The sequence below is a fragment of the Ochlerotatus camptorhynchus genome, unplaced genomic scaffold, assembly GCF_037179485.1.
Source record: "Ochlerotatus camptorhynchus isolate MF236.1 unplaced genomic scaffold, CSIRO-AGI_Acam_v1.1 ptg000055l, whole genome shotgun sequence".
Classification (NCBI taxonomy): domain Eukaryota; kingdom Metazoa; phylum Arthropoda; class Insecta; order Diptera; family Culicidae; genus Ochlerotatus; species Ochlerotatus camptorhynchus.
The window spans coordinates 2,045,208-2,064,650 of record NW_027040545.1 but is presented as its reverse complement, the minus strand read 5'-3'; the positions used below and the strand labels follow the sequence as shown (position 1 = coordinate 2,064,650).

General features: G+C 41.6%; 2 protein-coding genes across 2 annotated transcripts; both read right to left on the bottom strand.

Annotated features, from left to right (window-relative positions):
* Window positions 1–3,000: 3,000 nt before the first annotated feature.
* Window positions 3,001–4,985, bottom strand: LOC135717341 (arrestin domain-containing protein 3-like). Its single transcript, XM_065239344.1, has 5 exons — window positions 4,718–4,985; window positions 4,429–4,646; window positions 4,237–4,365; window positions 3,406–4,179; window positions 3,001–3,341 (listed from the first exon to the last, which is right to left on the bottom strand). Exons 2-5 carry the CDS (start codon window positions 4,541–4,543, stop codon window positions 3,211–3,213), a joined length of 1,149 nt encoding a protein of 382 aa, XP_065095416.1. The 5' UTR covers window positions 4,544–4,646; window positions 4,718–4,985; the 3' UTR covers window positions 3,001–3,210.
* Window positions 4,986–9,464: 4,479 nt separating this feature from the next.
* On the bottom strand, window positions 9,465–11,437 carry LOC135717290 (arrestin domain-containing protein 3-like). Its single transcript, XM_065239290.1, has 4 exons — window positions 11,322–11,437; window positions 11,138–11,257; window positions 10,117–10,872; window positions 9,465–10,058 (listed from the first exon to the last, which is right to left on the bottom strand). Exons 1-4 carry the CDS (start codon window positions 11,431–11,433, stop codon window positions 9,985–9,987), a joined length of 1,062 nt encoding a protein of 353 aa, XP_065095362.1. The 5' UTR covers window positions 11,434–11,437; the 3' UTR covers window positions 9,465–9,984.
* Window positions 11,438–19,443: the final 8,006 nt, after the last annotated feature.

Below are 19,443 nucleotides of genomic sequence, written 5' to 3'. Positions count from 1 at the left end.
TAAAACTTTTGGAATGCGACATCACACAGGTACTACCTTTGAAATTGGCTTGATCGAGTGGCGATTTTCTTTTCTAGATAAAGACGACGTAGTTTTGAAGAAGACAACGATATTAACTACCTGCACGCTGGATCAACATATAGCCATGATAAATGGATAGAACATAATTTTATTTTCATAAAAACAGAACCATCATAACAGAAAATGGACACAGCTGGGTGGCGTAACCTGGGCAATGTTGTCAATCCGACAGTAGCAAAGTGATTTACCACGACATCGAGCATGTTGTTTGGTTTTGTACTTTATACTGTATTGTCAGATCTGAGTTGCGTGAATCCCTTAAGGCCCGAGGAAAGCAACCTGCTACACCCATTAGAGACGTTCTGGCTAGTCGCGATCTTGAATATATGAAGTTGATTTACAATTTTCTAAAACGGGCCGATTTGAGAATTTAAGAGTCTTTAGCATTTTTTATTTTTTTTTATTGATGTGTCAGTCCTCTCATCGTTCTCCCAACATATCCTCTCTTTGTGTTTCGTTTCAGCTGTCTCATCAGTTGTCCATTCAGCTTTCGAGATTCAGAGCACTTGTCCGCACTGCAGTACTTCTTCCACGTTCATTCACCAATGCAACGGCGACGGAGGTTAAAACGATAATTCATCGCCATGTACCTTATCCCAAGTCTACATCCAACCTGTTAAAAAATTGTTGTCCTTAACCTCGAGTAAGCCGCGAGTATTCGGTCCCAGTTCTACTAACTTTAGTCATAAGAAATAATGCTATTATACATTGAATTACGGCTCCGCAAAGCTAACGCAATTGAGCCTTTACAAATAAATGATGTAAAAAAAATACTAAGTGAGGAGGTGCAAACCGAACACTGGCGCGGCAACCATAGCACGACGGTAGAGGAAATGTTTCGCCTCCGAGCTTCTGTCAACCACGGAGGTGTGGCTCAAAAAGCGTCTGACTGGCATCCAGCGGCTGAATAAGAAATGATTTTCCCCAGAAGCTACACCTAAGATGGCAGTCTCATCAGGGGATAGGAAACCTTAGGCCAACTACCTATAAGAAAGCCAACAAAAGACAAGAAGGAAGATGGTTATCAGTTAGGTAAGTTACTTTATCATCAAAGGTAAGTCACTGTATATATGATATCATATTAATGCACCAATAAATGATGGGAAGGGGAGGGACCACCAGGGCACAAAATTGAAGCGATTTGGACTGCTATCGGACTTAGTTTCCGTGCTACAATGAGTGGTAGACAACTATCATTGCATTGGGTTATTACTTTACATGCAATGATATGGGAAAAAGGGGGACTCACGATTCAGTATGGAGAGTTTATGGTCGCCGTTCTAGGGGTTGTTGGTTTCTTTCATTGGTTTCTCCAGAGATTATCGAAAAGGACGACGAAGCTGATGCTTTGATGCCCAAGTAATTGAATATTGGATCCAGGTCTTTAGACACTGGTCAGATAAAGGGTTATAGATATGAATTAATCTTGAAACCTAACACATCTGCTGATCAAAATAATCGGAAACAAATTTATATTTAATTTACTACTGCTCATGATCCGTCGCGTGGTATCATAGAGGCAATTTTTATACAGTTCAAATGTAGACGCTGCTGTTTGTTGTTTCTAAAAAGTCTTATTCAGTGCTGGTGACACCATCCGGCAAATTGTTTCTCTAGGTTTCATATTCACATTCAAAACAACAATCAAAACCCGCGAACACAAGATATCGATGAATCATCCTGATTGCGTTTCTCCCTTTGTTGCTCGAATGCCGAACACACATGTCTTAGCGCGGAACAAGTCCACTGGTTGATTCCACGCTTGGAATCTTTTATGAACTGGACAGCTCCCGTTCCGAGCTTCTCTGCTGATTTGTGATCTTCTTCGACGTATGTGTCTAAACACTCCTAGAGTAATAATTTACAGCCGACGAGCTTCCGGGTGGACGCAATGCATTCGACTGGAAGATGATCGTCAACATTTGAGAGAATGCAGGAAAGTATGTCATCGCGAATATGGAAGCAAAGTTAGGAAGTCTCGGTTGCCTTTTGGATTCTAGTTAGGATGGCCATGTGAAATTGTCATGGGATGACCCTTTCGTCCAGTTGTATGGAGACAAAAAGTATTGCTCCAATTGAGTTCTGCCTTGTAGAGGAATAATACTTACATGAATTTTTTTTAAAACCTCCAACCAGAAAGCCAATATAAACATAAATAAATCACAAAAGTCATTACAAATTGAGGGTTGCCAAACTAATGGCCTACTTCAGCACGTTCGGCATAGCTTTCGGCACATATCATGGTCATATAATCGAGGTTTATTTTTGAATCCGACACTGTCCAAACGCTGGTCAATTATCAAAATGTAAAAAAGTAAGCATGTTTCTAATCATAGCAAGCAATGTGTTTTAGTTGTTACGTGTCTGTTTTTCCATCGAGTGAAAATAATTCAGCTAGAAAATTCAACAATCATGAGAAATAGGAAATCATATCCCCATGTAAGGAAGGACACCAACTAATCATTGAAGAAAGTGAGTTTGGAAATCATCGATGCAATTGAACACCAGTACGAGAAGCATGATTTAGATAGCTGCGAGCGTGGCTTTAGATCGTTTCACCGTTGCTATGCAACAAAATTCTAAGCGTTTGACAGAAAGTGGGCCTACCCTAATAAACAAGTACCATTAACGAACTGTGTGTGTGGTTAAACTATCCCACAAATGGTTTGTATGATACCCCGAACACGTTGTTAAACTCTCTTTTATGGTTATTTTTATTAGGGTAGTGTTTATGGTTCGGACCATAGTCAATGTTATAATAAAAGTCCCACCAAGAGTGAAGCCAAAAGTACCAATCGAACTGTCAAGCGGGGTACCAAACAAGCAAAGTACATAAACATTATTGTTCCCATTCATTACTGACAATATTTTAGTAATTTTAGATGAAAAACATTTCTTCACTTTATTTAGTACATTGTGGTATTTATAAGTTATACCAAGCACTTGTTTGAACATTTTTTCAGATTCTATAATTGTTTTTGTCTCCCAGAAGCTCCGCTATCGACATGAAATTTTTCACTTCTTAATGAAAGTCATCCTATGCTAACGGAAAAAAATCTGCTTGCCGTTTACTCTGATGACATATTTGATCTTGTTATGCTCAGTAAATCATACAAAAATAAAATGCGGTCAGCACTTCACCGAACTATCAAACTTGTACACCGGATATCTCGGAACGTACGGTTGGAATCCGATTGCATTCGGCTCATCGTTCACATTCACCACTTCTCCATTCACGGCTTCTTCGTAGCTTGGAGGAACTGAAAATAAAATGACATCATGCTTGACTCTGTAACGATTAACTATCAACAGCTGTCAACTTACGACGACCATCAAAGTTGGCCAGCGGAGGAGGAGCCGTTGGCAGCGGACAGTCATCAAACGATCCATAGTTGGCGTTGACTTGCATCAACAAAGGTGGCGTCGACGTCGTCATCGTCATCGTCAGTAGCGGAACGGTACCAATCAAGATGGGAATTTCTATTTTCGGATTTACGCGACAACTTTCCACCTGCACATTGATGTTCAGCTCGTACTCGATGACGAGAACGGAACATTTTCCAGTAGGTGCAATGGAAGGAATTTCCAACTGTTGCGTCAATCGGGCATACTTGTCGTTGGTCACTACAGTTGACAGGCTTGCAAGGGTTTTGCAAACAGTTTTGGTTTTCTCATACGGTGACTGACTGATGTAGGATTCTGTTCGATCTAGGCTACATTTTACACCGTTAATTCCCACGCTGCTGGTGTTGTTTAGAGTAATGATGATGGGAATTTTCTGCCCAGGAACATATCCAGTTGCTGGTGTTTCCACGGTTATGAGCAAAGGACGTGATGTACAAGGCCAACAGCAGAAGGTTTTCGTCACATCTATTCTCTTTGGTTGCCCCGCGAAAGGAACTAGGTTGAGATCCAGCGGTTTCAGCACCGTAAATGCCACCGTACAAGTCTGATTAAATTTCCAAGGTCGATCAAGAATGGCACAAACAGTGTATCGAATTTTTCCGTAATTCCCCTCGAACGAAGTAGGCAACTGCTGTGGAAGCTTACATACAAAATTGTACACGTGAGTACCGACGGGTATCTCGATTGCGCCTCCTACGATCGAAAGAGAGCGAGAATAACATCAGTTAATCACAAATCTCATCTACTCACCATTGCTTTGGGCAATCAAAGTATTCTCGGCGTAAAGTAGTTTCTCTTCTCCTTTGTATGTATCCCTCTTTTCATTATCGTTTTCGTACCACCCAATTTCAGCGAATCCGGATATGACCAAATAAAACCCTATTTGCAGAAAATTTTATACGTTCCAATTATTGAAGCCACCTGTCAAATTTCATCACATACCGTTGACCGTTTTCGGTTTATCTAGACGCAGTTTGACCTTCCCGGACAGTGTCTGGCCGGCATGGTAGATACCCAGCGGGTTGTTGTCAAACTGGATTTCGCAGTGCGGAGCCATTGAGGGGAAGTTTTGCTTGCACGATGATTCACTGTTGTTTACATTAGCCGCACGGATAAACGAGAGGATGGTTCTGACTTGCCGGGCGGTTTACGACATACTACTGAAAGGTGCGAGAGAAAATGTGATCAGCGCGCTCTGATGCATTTCTCGCGATGCATTTACGAATACTACCTCAGACGTACTACTAATGCAGTGCGATGCATGTTAGTAGTAGTTGTCATATGTAGAACAACAGTATCAGTTGTTTATTTGTTCATGCACATTTACAGATCTTCAGCTGTAACAGGCATCGGTTTTTCAGAAGTAAATACACAAAATAGGCGTCCCGTTAACAAGCACTTTATTCGGTAGTCCGATCTGCTCAACTAGCTACTAACGACTGATACAATGTGTTTCTACTCTATGGAGGCAAGTGATGCCAGTTCTGCCAAATTCAATCTTTTTACACGCTTTCTTTCTTTAATTAAATTTTTCATGAAAATGTCTCTTACATTTGATCAGAGATTGAGTCTGTTAGGAGGTCGCGAAATTCTACCACTTCGAGTGGTATACGGAACTCTAGGGTCTTCACGTGCCGGTGGACTAAGGGTCATGGGAAGGGGACTGTTCAAAGAACTAGGCGAACTAGGCGAAGGCTCAGAGTAACTGTCAGAATCACTACTAGCATCATAGTATGTAGACAAATCAGAGGATTCAGGATCCGATCGGTTACTTATGGAAAGATCTTCACATGGGGGCCGAATTTCTTGATCAGAGACGATTTGGGGAGGAACTGCCTTTGCAGGGTTATCTGCTTGATCCAAATATCTTCGAACGTGTTCCTCATACAACAGCTCACTCGAATCGCAACCAGAGTTTTGTGACCTTGTTATAAACCGTCTATTTCTACGAAAATAATTTCCAAACTGATCTCTAATGATATACGAACGGTCGTTCACTTGCCGAGCTATTTCCCCATACTTTCATTCCTTTCCGTTTTTCTTGAAGAGGACCCTCTCACCCATGGTTAGAACCGGTAACTGTTTTGCCGAACGATCAAAGTAGCGTTTTTGATTCGAACGTTTCCGTTCTATTCTGTTTCTGACATCTGTTTCGCTCAAATTATGTTTCATTAACAGTTCACTAGTTACCGGAAGACGTGTTTTCAATTGACGACCGAAAAACAACTGAGCTGGTGTAAGACCCATTGAAGCAACTGGAGTGGTATTATATTCCAACAATCGATATTGGTAACTCTCAACTTCATTCATCTCACAACACCGTTTCAGGATGTTCTTGGTTATAGCTACGCCTTTTTCAGCTAAACCATTGCTTTGTGGAAATCTGGGGCTTGAGAAAACAAATTCGACATTACACCGGTTAGCATATTCTTCGAACGCAGATGAGTTAAAAGGCACGTTGTCACATCGTATTTGTGTAGAATATCCGTATCGGAGAAATATTCGATCGAGGATGTCAATAACATGACGAGCAGTTTTTTCACGCAAGGGTTCTGCGAATATATAACCGGAATAAGCATCAATAACGGCTAGGTAATCTGTCCCAGCATACTCATAAAGATCTGTTCCAATACGATGGAAAGAATACTGCGGAGAACTTTCCTGAACCAATGGTTCTTTCTGAAGGTTTCGTGTAAACTTTTCACAAATTTCACAGTTCTTGACAAGTTCTGTTATATCCGTCGTCATGCCTGGCCAAAAGAACTGAGACCTGGCACGGGCCAGAGTTTTTTCTATTCCGAAATGCGGTGCATGTAACCACTTGGAAATGAGTTTTTGCAACGCCGTTGGGATGACCAGACGATGATCCTTGAATAACAAGCCGTGTTCATAATGCAAACAGTTACGATATTTGTGGAATAATTGGCTTAGATCATCCAGCTGATGATACGAAGGCCAACCATTTCCAACGTACTTCACCACACGTTGGTACCTCTCATCGTTTTGCAGGGCTTCAACATATAAGTTACGATTTTCGGGCGAAAGACATGCTCGTTCGGAGATCACATGGATCATACCAGACAGCTCCTCACTAAAGTCACTTTCATCAGTAAGTGGAGCACGTGACAAACAATCAGCAATTAACATGTCTTTCCCCGGTGTATATGTTATACTCATACCCGGATACTTTAGCAAATGCATGAACATGCGTTGAAGACGAGGAGTTACGTCGTCAATGTCGCGCTGGACAAGTGACTCGAGGGGTTTATGATCCGACTGAACAACAAAACTACGCCCATAGAGAAAATAATGAAAACGTTCGCATGCGAATACTATCGCCAGGAGCTCTTTCTCTATCTGAGCCCATTTCTGCTCAGATTTCGATAATGTCCGAGAAGCATATGCTACAGGTGCACCATTTTGCATTATAACACTACCAACGCCGTCTTTAGAGCTATCTGTCTGAATTACAATAGGTTCTTTGGGATTAAAGATAGCTAGAACGGGTGTAGAAGTAACTGTGTTAATCAAACTCTCCAATTCAGCGACGTGATCCTTGGTCCAATTCCACTCAACGTCATTGTGAGTCAAATTACGCAACGCCACAGTACGTTGGGATAAATTAGGGATGAACTTTCCCAAATACTTGAACAATCCCAAAAATCTAAGTACGTCTGATTTGCTCTGCGGTTTAGGTATATCAACAATAGCTTGAATATATGACTGATCCGGTTCAACGCGACCCTCCGATATGATGTGACCCATAAACTTCACCTTATCAGTTCGGTACTGGATTTTAGCAGGATTGAACTTTATATTATTCTGCTGAGCTCGATCAAGAACAATGGAAAGAATTCTGTCATGATCATCGTAATCTGTCCCTGCAATAGACAAGTCATCAAAATAAATTTCTACACCCGGAATATCCCCGAAGAGCTGCACCATTCGTTTTTGAAACATTTCTGGCGCACTGTTTATCCCAAATGGTACTCGATTCCATCTATAACGGCCAAATGGGGTCATAAAAGTGGTCAAATCAGAGCTTTTACGGTCAAGCTCCATCTGCCAGAACCCATTTCGTAAGTCCAACACGGTAAACACTCGCTTAATGGATCATCCTTCCCGTCCAATAACTTGAGCTGCAACTTTTTGTCTTGCACACCAATGATGATTCTGTCCCGCAACATACGGTCTGCATACGATGCATGGCACGCCGAACATTCGTATTCACAGTATGCAAGTTGTGTACGAAGCGCTGTTTCGAAATCAGCAAATGGTTGCTTCTCTTTTTGAGTGATCATATTGAATTTAAACGCCTCCATGGCAACATTTTTCCGCGGGAGGCAATATCCATCAAATGCTTCGATGACAAGCGTAAGTGTACGCTCGGCTCGTCGACCAGCAGGTGCAGCAGCTCCAGCACCAGCGGCAGCATTGGCAGCGGCAGCGCCACCAGCAGCAGCACCTCCAGCAGCAGCACCCTCAGCAGCAGCACCTCCAACAGCAGCAGCACCAAACAAACTTTCGACGTCCCCATTGTTCGGAAACAAATTATTGTAAATTTCCAGCCCTCGTTCCCCGATGAGCCACAAAAATGTTGCTATTTTGTTCTTCTCCGATTCCTCATTTTTGTTCGTCGCGATCATGTAGATGCAAAATTGTTGCTTCCATTTCGGCCACTCTTTTGCCAGATTTGAGCAGTCAAGTGGTTGTGGCAAACGCTGATCCATAGCGTATTTCACTCAAAGTCATCAACACACGCGCACAATCCGGCAATATTTGTTTTTGTTTTGTTTTCACTTATGTGCCGACGTGATTGTATTAGTCAAACGTTTCACTCATACAACCCTCGGATGATGCGAGTGGCTCGGCATCACACACACACACAACTGTTTGTTTTCGTATTCACGCTTCACGCTTCTGGAACGTTCGTTTCCACGGTTGTCGCGACCAAACCGCACTTCATCGCAATGCAAACTAAACGCTCCACAAATTACACTGCACCTTTTACAAGTGTCCTGGTATCCTTTTACTTCTGACACCATGTAACAGGCATCGGATTTTCAGAAGTAAATACACAAAATAGGCGTCCCGTTAACAAGCACTTTATTCGGTAGTCCGATCTGCTCAACTAGCTACTAACGACTGATACAATGTGTTTCTACTCTATGGAGGCAAGTGATGCCAGTTCTGCCAAATTCAATCTTTTTACATCAGCAAACACACATTCATACATTCATTCAACTCATCCAAGTCGAAATAATCAAGGGCTGTTGTTTCGTTTAATTAACTGTCTTTTGCAACATTTACCATATATTTCTTGTGAAGTCAACACACATAAAAATTCGATTCTCAGTTTGGTAGCACACGTTTGGTATTAGTGAATATTTCTATCAAATATAATCTTTTCCGGCTCTAAAATATCATCACTTTTGATAGGTGCACATTAGGCTGGTCCAAAATAACACTTTGTTTGGAAATTTGAGTGCTCTCCCTCTAACTGATACACAATTTTGGGTGACGTGTTTCTCAGCAACCACTGGCCAGAATTGGACGCAACAACCGCCATAAGAAAGGTATTGTAGTTCCGAAGATATTGTTGGCATGTGTTACAATGAATGCGGATCGTGAGTCTACAAAACGGCCTGAATCAGACATCTAAAATCACATGAAAATTCAAAAAATACGATCAGTGGTTATCATGTTGAGCGTGCAGGATGAAATTGACCACATCCGGATATGTTCCTTGTACCCCAGGAGAAATAGCACGAAAACGGCTCATCTAATCGAAATGACGACTAAGACAAAGTTGTAGGGAATTGAATTGCCTTTTCAGAATACTCCACTAACAACCCAATTTCATTACTTCATTATGATGCTTAACAATCCTTCGGGGGTTTCTTATTAAATAGTTGTATAGATTTTCCTTCTTTACTTTACTTAATTATTAGGTTATTAATTAGACACATCTTCCGATTCGGCACGTTGTAGTTTCATTTTTATACCTATTGTCTTGAAATGTTTACCTAGGGGATGAGTGCTTAGGGGGGTTAAATTTTTATAAGTCTTTAAAGAGATTGACGCTGATTGACACTTACTGCACATTGCAGTCAAAATAGGTATCTGTCATGGAAACAAAAATTATTCAAGTGGAATTTGTTTGCCATTTTGTAGTTTTAAAGCCTTTTTTGCGTTTGTATGTAAATCGCGATGACAGTATTTAGGGCCAATTTTGTTGGTCCAAGATCATTTCAGGGCCATTTAAAGGGGTTTTCTAGACCATTTTTGGGTATTTGAATATTTTGACGTTTCTAAAGTCTTTTTGTTGATTATTGGTAATTGTATATTGGTGGGTCGCAAGTTTAAGGAACTTCTTAAAGTGAGTTGCAATGAACAAGTTTGCCATATACATCATGAAAAAAAAAATCTGCAGTTCAGCTAACATTAATCCTCTTAGTGCAAAAACAATACACTTGTTTACTAACGGTACACTTACTGCTAATCACGCACCTTCGTTATAAAGCCAATGTTCACCACGTTGGTTGTCATGGCTGCCGCGTAGTCAGGAGGATCTGCGAATGAAAGCCACAAAATCAAAGTTAACTGCGATCCAGCATAATTTAAACTAACCTCTTTCATCGTTTTCCAACGATTCGGCGATGGCAGTAGCGCTGTCTTCGGTTGCTTGAAGAGGCAGTACCACCCGCAAACCTGAATCCACCGATTGGTTCGGTCTGTACGAGGATGGCCAAGGATCACCGGCCCAGATGATGATTGGAATTTTGAAATAGACTATCTGCTCACAAACATTCAACTCTACCAGGACCTTCAGCCGGTATGCGATGACCATAATCTTGGAAGAAAAGCTGGGATACACTTGAGGGATGTCTATTTGTTGTGTATAGTGCGTGCCGTCTACTCGTTCATACGCCCTGTTTACAACGACGGTAGTTCGCCTGAAATCCTCCAGGAACGAGGAATAGAAGAAACTCTTTTGCTCGATCGATGCATCCACAGTGTCAATTTTGAAATTTGTATTGTTGTCCAGAGAAACAGCCAACTGAATGGTTTCGCCAGCCACATACCCGGTTTTAAGGATACTAATGGTAACAGGCAGTGGTCCGCTGGAGCACGGAAAACAGCATATGGTAACTGTTTTCTGAGACCGTACCGGTTGTTGCAGTGCGAATGGTATATTTATAGGATCGTATATTCTTGCCACGTGAAAAAGTGTTGAATACGACAGTTTTTGTTTCCAGGGGCGCCTTAATTCGGCAGTGACGCAATACAGGATTTTTCCAAATTCGCTCGACATCGAAGCAGGCAGGTTTTGCGGCAGTACAGTGGAAAAGTTGTAAATGTACGTGCCGGAGGATACAGTCGTTGCTGAAAGTGTTTATCTCAGTTTCAATCATACAAAATGTATAGGGAAGAACAGAGTCCAAAATGCACCGCGGAGGAAAACGCGTTTAATTCATACATTTGACAACTGCTAGTTTAGTACTTAAACAGAACTAAGAGGGGAATAGATATGAAAAACCAAATCGGGCGTTTTGCCCACGGTGCATTTTGTCCTCTGTTCTTCCCTATACATTTTGTATGAGGTATACGGGTTTTGTTTTATTTATTAGGTGTTTCGCACGGTACATACCTTTCGTCTGATTTTGCTTAATCAAAGCAGCTGTCGATCGTAGGACATCCTTTGTTTTCTTGACATACCGGTTGCTTAGGAATTCCACTTGAACGATTCCCGCAACAATGAGCATGAATGCTACAATGACATATATTCTGCGTATTGAACACATATATTTCATTACTGCCATATAAATACGTACAATCGATTTCATGGGCTCGGTGGAGCCGTAGTTCAACGTGACCTTTCAGCACTTGGCCACTGTAGAATATTCCCGGGGGATCATTATCCAGCTTTATTTCGCAGCATATCATCCTGAATGTAGGCTATTTAGATTTGATATACTTTGACGTCCAACCAAAATGGATGGGTTGTATCAGTACCGGAACACCTAACTATATAGCAAACCGTCTACCACCAAGTTCATCACATCACTGAATTGGTGGAAGAAACTGTGCAACAGGCCAATACGTCTGTGACTGTGGCTGTTGCACTCTCACAATGACGATGACACTTCCACTCAATACTTTGCATTATGCATGCACAATAGGCTGATGCAAAATTTGAAATTTTCACTCCACTGTGCTCAAGCGGTTCCGAGCCGGGTAATCATCAGTCTAATGCACAACCATGTCATGAGATCTTTTGAAGGAAGCTTATAAATCTGTACTTATTTTTAGCGCAGCAGTCTCTTCGGGTGCGAAATCTGCTGTTCGATCACATCAAATGGGGATGAATGCATTAACTATCGACATCGAATGTGTGGAATTGTAAAAAGATTCGAAAATATTCTCGCAGTAGCTTTGCAAATCAATGGAGGGGTGATCCATTAAATACGTCCACTGTTCAGCTTTTCTGTTTTATAATCAATCGCTTGACGTGCCATTCATCATTCAGTTTTTTTAAAAAAAATATGAGAATTTTTGTGTTTTCCCGTTCAAATATCGACAACGGATCATAATTCGAGTAGTTTAAAAAGACGTTTCCTACCACTCGAACTTTACCATGAAGCACTATTTTCGATATTTTTCTTCTAGAACATTGAGAAAATAGGGTTTTATTTACTATAGGCGTAAAACATCCGAAGTTTATAGCCTCATTTTCTTAAAATTACTGGTAGAAGAACGTCCAAAAACTGCTTTGAGATTTGTCAAATAATGTAACTAGTATTACCCCGTGTACCGAAGAATTGTTAAACTATTGTTCTTGATTTGCTTTTTGACATCGAGCACCGCACCCAAAAGTACGAGTAGGCTTTGCTCTAGAGCGGTTGATTTTCAATTTTTGACATTTTCTGTTTCATAAACGTTAATTGCATTAATTATAACTTCAAAACGCTAGTAAAATTTTATAATATTTTCTCGTGAGTAAATTCAGATTTTAGTTTGTTACGGAATATTGACCAACGCGTGTGAAATTTTTGTTTGAAGTTCGAGAAAAAGGAAAAATTAGAAAATTGACTGGATTACGGAATCCCAGAAGAAACGATCAATGGCGACTGGCCAGCTTGAATGCGGGAGCGGTGGCGGAACCTGGTAAGATATGTAGCCACCATCCATTCGAAGATCTTGTCTTGTATGCAGCTCCATTTAATAGCAATTTGAGCTACGGATTTGTATTCACAATATCGCTGCATGGAAGCGCCAAAAACGAAGGGCCAAATTAAAGTGAAATAGCCAAATTAAAAAGAAAGTTTTGCCGTAGGACTACGTCTGTATTTCTATATGGGGGTACACTTTGTACACAAAATTATGAAAGATTTTGAACGTTAATAACTCAGCTGCCCCTGGACCAATTTCAATAATTGTGTCACCAATCGATCAGAAATATTTCTACGCATCTGTTAAAATACGGACTTGATCATTTTTCAAAATGTCGCTATTGAAAATTGCACGAATGTGCAACTGACGCTATGATAATTAAAATTATCACCGATTGCCTGTGAAAAGCGATTTCCCTAACACAGATTTCAAAGTTGAATTCTATACGGTCTCACCATACGGTGTTTGTCTAATCACTGCGATGTTAGTGGTGGTGTTCTCCACCAGTACACAACGAAAGGCTGCTTGCTGATCAGAATCAGTAGCTCTTCGTATTTCCGGTCTCCTACCTTCCACCCCCGCAGATTCTGCGTGTGTTGAAGCAGGGGTTCTACCCTTTCGGTACCGCATCATAAACGCCACGCTGTACAAAGCTGCATCCTTCGCCGCCAAAACAGCAGGGAATGGCAGAGTCTTCCTCCTCGACGAGGGGGATAGAATCATGCAATCGATCGCCAGCATCGACCTCCCCCCGGTGGCTAGGATCCACTGGCACGGAGAGAAGAGTTGGCTCTCTTCCAAACTCATAATCGAAAACGCGATCAAGAATCGGTTCAAAGCAGGAGACAACTCTGTAGCCCTACGTTGCACAGTAGCTGAGCTTCTCAGGTCCAAGTTTACCGATTTCACCCACCGGTACACCGATGGTTCCCGATCCAACACGGGCGTTGGCATCGGAGTATCCGGAAGTGGAATACTCGTCAGCAACAGCCTACCACCGCAGTGCTCCGTTTACTCGGCAGAAGCGGCCGCGATCTTCCACGCGGCCACATCACCAGCTAATCAACCGATTCTTATTTTGACAGATTCGTACAGCGCTATCCAAGAGCTCTGCTCGGCAACTCCCACCCACCCGTGGATTCAGGCTACTGTCAAGTACGCACCCAGTAATACCGTTTTTGCGTGGATACCCGGCCACTGCGGAATTCCCGGAAACGAGGCAGCCGACCAACTCGCTGGAACTGGACCGTCGGGTCCCAGATTCACCGACAAAGTTCCCCTCCAGGACGTCAGACGGTGGATTAAGGCCACCGTTCGGAAGGCATGGACCGACCAATGGGCCAGCACTCGAGGGCCTTTCATCCGGAAAATCAAGGGAACCACGGAGGCATGGACGGACCTCCGAAACCTACCGGACCAGAGGATACTCTCGAGGCTGAGGACTGGACACTGCCGTCTATATCTCAACTTCGGCGGAGGACCCTTCCGCAGGAGCTGCACTATCTGCCACGTTCCGGCAACCGTCGAACACCTACTGTGTGTCTGCCCGGAATTCCAGGACCTCCGGGAGACTTACGGGATTACCTCCAGCATCCGGAACCTGCTCGGAGAGGACTCGCCTGCTGCCGACGCCCTCCTGGTATTCCTGAGGGAGGCGAATTTGTATCATCAAATTTAGTCCGTTTTTGTAGTCAGTTGCTAGTATCAGTTTTTTTTTTTTTTTTTTTTTGTTTGTTTTCTGCTAGCTGTCGGGACGGCACCGGACGGGATGAGCCTTTGGACCTCGTCACGGTGTCGTCTCGTTCAGGTCATCGTTCCATGTGTTTTAACTTGTTTTTTCGCGAAGAGCCAGGAAAGCTGTATTTTACAGTTCTCAGTAGCAGGAGGGACACCACATGGGATAAATCTTTGACCCTCATGATGGTGGTCACCCTAGATAGTCATTAAGGAAAACGATCAAATTGTTAAAACTCTGTCAAACAACTCCGTAGAAGGTTCTCCTTCTGAGGCCTCACCCATGACTAAAGAGATGAACTAGCCTCAGGCTAAAAATCTCTAAAATAAAGGAAAAAAAAAAAAAAAAGTAGCTCTTCGTGAGTCGCTGTGGGCCATCTATGCCAAGCGCGTCATACTAAAGAGTATAAACAGAGACAACCCCGCTCAAATTCCTATTCCTACCGAGGGGGACGACTCTATCTACGATGCAAAAAAGATTGTGTTTTGCTGTGGCTAGCTGCGCGCACGCTGAGTAGATAGAAAGAAGATTGATGACGATTCTGAAGATTTCCTGCAAAAAGATGATGAGCGATGCAAGTAGATGCGACAAATGAAAGCAGATTTTTCGAAGATTGATTCGCTAGTGTGAGATTTGTTGAGCATCTAAACTGGAGATTTAGATGTGTCGCCCCCCTCGATTCCTACACAAAACACAAGCTCCTGCTGCAGTTAACAAATAAGATTTATTATATAAGACCACGTGCAAGTAGTCGTACGTCACCATTGCGTGTAACTCCATAGGGCTGTCCTTTGTAGTTTTTTTAGCTTTTATGATGAACTACAAGACTACGAGATAGGTGAGAGGATTAAGAGATCGTATATGTTATTGAAGCAATTTATGAGATGTAATAAGCCTAAGAAACCAAGAATTAACAGAAGGACAACCAATTAGTATAGGAATTGATAATGAAAGCTTAGCGGAAGGACCACGTAGAGATGAAATAAGGAATATTATCAGAAGTTTGGCAAATGGAAAAGCACCTGGATGAATTGTTTAGCATAATTTAAAAAGTGTGGGTAGCAAATGTTATTCCAGATCGATTCAAATACCTATTTCAAAATATAAGAAAAAGAAACACATGATTTTAGAAGGTTTAGTCTATGTAATCCAGGGTATAACATTTACGCTAAGTGGCATATGCAGAGGCTTAGGGAATAAGCAAGAGATCCAGACTACCATCAAGCAGCATTCATGAAAGATAGGTCTACGGATGGTCAAATTTTTTTATGCTAGGAGATATATATAGGTTTTAAAAAAATAAGAGGTTGTATCCAAGACACGACCGTAGATTTGACGTAGGATTACGTGCTCGGTATCAACATATGACGACTGTGTTAGGGAAACCACTTTTTGCAGACAATCGGTGATAATTTTGATCACCATTGCAACCACAAACGAAGTGACAGACGACTTACTGGCGAAGAAATCAATTAAAATAATGTGGTTCACTTAATAGAATTTTCTTAGAAGCTTGTGCCATCATCCACCAGATGGGATAGTATTTTTGTTTTGGTTTTGCACGAAGTTGATTTTGTGTACAATGATTCTTTGACAGTGTGCAAAGAGTGTATATCATTTTGTCATTTTTTATGCATTCCAGTTTTGAGTAGAGTGAAAGAGATAGAACCAAAACATTCTAGTACATTTGGTGAAAATGCTAGTTCAATCCAGTAGTAGTGTTGCCATGTGGTACAATCCAGTGGTAGTGGTGTTGCCATGTGGTACACTGAAAAATTGCAATAGCAGGTTAGTCACCAAAGTTTTCGAGCCGCTCCGTCTGTCACTTCGTTTGTGATTGCAACAGTTGGACTTTTGTGAAATTTTCAATAGTGGCCTATTGAAAATTGATAGTGTTCTTTTAAGCAGATTTGTAGAAATGTTTCCAATCGATTCGCTTGTTTAGAATGAAAATCCTTCCGCTGTTGACAGAGTTATAAGTAGTCAAAACCTGACCACCTTTCGTAACACGGTCGATTTTGGTTTTTGAAATTGCACCAAAAATATGTTGCCGAAAGACGTAATCAAGTTATCGTCATTTCCTCGGATAACCATTCCATATCTTGACAAAACAGAATCTTTTGGTTTTAACTATCAAAGGTGGAATAAAGCTCTTAAAAAAAAGTAGAAGGGTCTGTGCCTAGGGGCACGAACGGAAGCTTGACGTAGGACCGCTAGTGGACGGAACAAATGTGAACATTTAGTTCTTTTAATTGATCAATCATCAATTATCTTAACTCTTTCCGTTTTTTATTTGTAAGCGTATCAAATTTGTAGTATTTATTTCAAAGAGAAAGTTGATGAAGAGAATCCAAGGGACTGTCAACTTGAGTATTTTCGATTCGTCTACCCGACTTTAAAAGGTGTATTTTGAATTTTTTTTTCTTATTTATGAATTTTTAAGTTTTGTGCATTTTGGTATTAAAGTGTATTCAATTCACCCCTCACAGGATTTCCTTCCGAATTATATGAATGGGGCGGGGCGGAAAGTATCGTTTGTGCAGAATATGTAAAAAAGGAGGGACCTCGAGAGATTGAACTCGTGAGAGCAAATTTTCTCACAAATTTGATTTTATTGGCTTTCTGGGGACTGCATATACACCCAAAGCGAATTATTCCCACTTCTCTCAACTTCTATATGGATTTTTAACACTTCCTACCAGCGTGTTGTGAAAAATGGTCGGATGATGATTAATCTCACCAATACATTCGGGCCTTCAATTCCACACCTTCTATAGAGACCAGGTCGAGCCTTGATAGCTAGCTGCTTGCGGGAACTGATGACCTTGACAAATGTCCAAATAAAACTCTTAACGAATTTATGGTGGTCCTGAAAAGGACCGTTTTGTAGTGATGGTTGAGTAATGCTGAGCTGAGCACGACGAGCTACTGATTCCGATCCTAGCCTAGCGGTGGGACTTCTTCCTCGAGGATCCTTCTCTATGGTTGCTCATATGAGCTCTGCAGCTCACTGCTTGCAGGCAGCCTTTCGTTGTTGTTGTTGTTGTTGTTGAAAGCACTCCTGCTGCTGCTGCTGGACTGGACACCACCACTTACGGTGATTGAATGAGCACCGTTCAGTGGGACCGCATCGAATTCGATTTTTAAGTCTGTGTTAGGGAATGCGCTGTTTTCAGACAGCCGGTGATAATTTTGATCACCATTGCAACAGTTGGACATTTGGTATTTTTCAATAGTGACCTATTGAAAATTAATTAAGTGTTCATTTTAGCAGATTGGTAGATAAATTTACAATCGTTTGGCTTGTTTAGAATTAAAATCTATCTGCTATTGGTCGATACCTGACCTCTTTTCGTAATGCTGTGCATTTTGGTTTTTTACATTGCGTAGATTCTATAGATCCTGTGGAGATCTATCTAGCCCTGATGTATGTGTTTTTTTTTTTTTTTTTTTTCAATAATTCGTTTATTTTTCCAGGCTCATTTGCTGTAGCTTTGCGGAGCCGATATTCATTGTTTAGATAACAAAATTACTTAAAACTAACGTTAGTAAAGCGGGGGCCGATTACTCGCGGCTATCTCGAGGTTAGGGGTAACAAATTGAAACAAATGGATGGCAGGGTAGGGATTGTGAACACAAGGTTTGGAGAGCAATGTGCTCTTGATCTCGAACTGGGCGACACTCTGATGAAAATCTGATGTATGTGTTGGTAGAGGGAAAAATGTAAACTTTGCGGGAGACGATGTCTTAACACTCGAAAGCAATTTTGTGAAATATGAAGTAAAACAAATCCTAGCTAGTTCTGCATGATGATTTTGTTTGACTTTATTTATTTGTAAAGTCGCCGGGAAATACCAGCTGGCGATTTGTTTTTTTATGATAACTCCTTACTTGAAAACAGGCAAAAACCCACAAACAGGCTGCTTTTTCATGGTATACAGTGTGATAATTCAATAATCAATAAATTATCTCAACATTTAGTGGCAAACCATTCATACATTTTGGTAACATACAAAAAATTCTATAATCCAAATAAAATTTCATATGTAAGCGCCGATTGAAACAATCTTTTCGACGTCACTACAAGGGTGATTGATTAAACGAAATAAACAAATCGTGCGGAATGAAAGCCGAGGAAAAACTAATTGCACCAATATATTCAGGCCTACAATTCCACACCTTCTATAGACAGGTTGAGCCTTGATAGCTAGCTGCTTGCGGGAACTGATGACCTTGACAAATGTCCAAATAATACTCTTTAACAAATTTTTGGTGGCCCTGAGCTGGGTGTTCAACACGGATGAGGCTGTCGAGCTGTATGTCGTTTGGAGCGAAGGTGACACGCTTGGCATAGATGACCGACCCGCAGCGACTCACGAAGAGCTACTGATTCCGATCCATAGCATAGCTGTGCAGCTTCTTCCTCCTTTGATGGTTGCTTATGTGGGCTCTGCAGCTCGCTGCTTGCAGGCAGCCTTTGGTTGTTACTGGAGAACAATTTTCAACGCCACACGCCGAAAGCACTGCTACTGCTACTACTTATTTCGACGACCGAACACCAACACACAGTGGTGTGGTCGTTGGGAGCGTGTGGTTCTGAGTATGGCGATGAGTGTGCAAAATATTACGCAATTCCATCCTCCCTGTTCGCACGCGCCCGAGGATCGGAGGCGAATGCCACTTCGACTTGTTTCGTCTACTTACCACTCTCTGACGACTGTGCTGGGGAAGCAGCATATGCATGTAGGTAATTGGTGGATTTGTTAGTTAATTCGACGCTTTTGGACAATGCTGGACATTTACCAGTTTTTCAATAGTTTCTTGTTGAAAATCAACATTCGGAAGCATTGTTATCGATGCGTAGCCATATTTCTGATCGATTGGTGATAAAATTATTGAAATTGGACCAGGGGCAGCTGAGTTATTAACGTTCAAAATCTTTCTTAATTTGTTACATGTTCCATTTTCGGTTTTCACAAAGTGTACCCCCATATAGAAATCAAAGACGTAGTCCTACGTCAAAATAAAATAAAACATGTCATCGTTCG

What these genes read in the sequence shown, in the direction of transcription:
- LOC135717290 (XM_065239290.1), bottom strand. Translation starts at nt 11,433, where the DNA reads ATGATATGCTGCGAAATAAAGCTGGATAATGATCCCCCGGGAATATTC. An exon ending in TAAGCAAAATCAGACGAAAG is followed by an intron (nt 10,873 to 11,137) that starts GTATGTACCGTG and finishes AAACACTTTCAG; the next exon opens with CAACGACTGTATCCTCCGGC. An exon ending in GTTGGAAAACGATGAAAGAG is followed by an intron (nt 10,059 to 10,116) that starts GTTAGTTTAAAT and finishes TTTCATTCGCAG; the next exon opens with ATCCTCCTGACTACGCGGCA.
- LOC135717341 (XM_065239344.1), bottom strand. Translation starts at nt 4,543, where the DNA reads ATGGCTCCGCACTGCGAAATCCAGTTTGACAACAACCCGCTGGGTATC. An exon ending in TAAACCGAAAACGGTCAACG is followed by an intron (nt 4,366 to 4,428) that starts GTATGTGATGAA and finishes TTCTGCAAATAG; the next exon opens with GGTTTTATTTGGTCATATCC. An exon ending in TTTGATTGCCCAAAGCAATG is followed by an intron (nt 4,180 to 4,236) that starts GTGAGTAGATGA and finishes TTTCGATCGTAG; the next exon opens with GAGGCGCAATCGAGATACCC.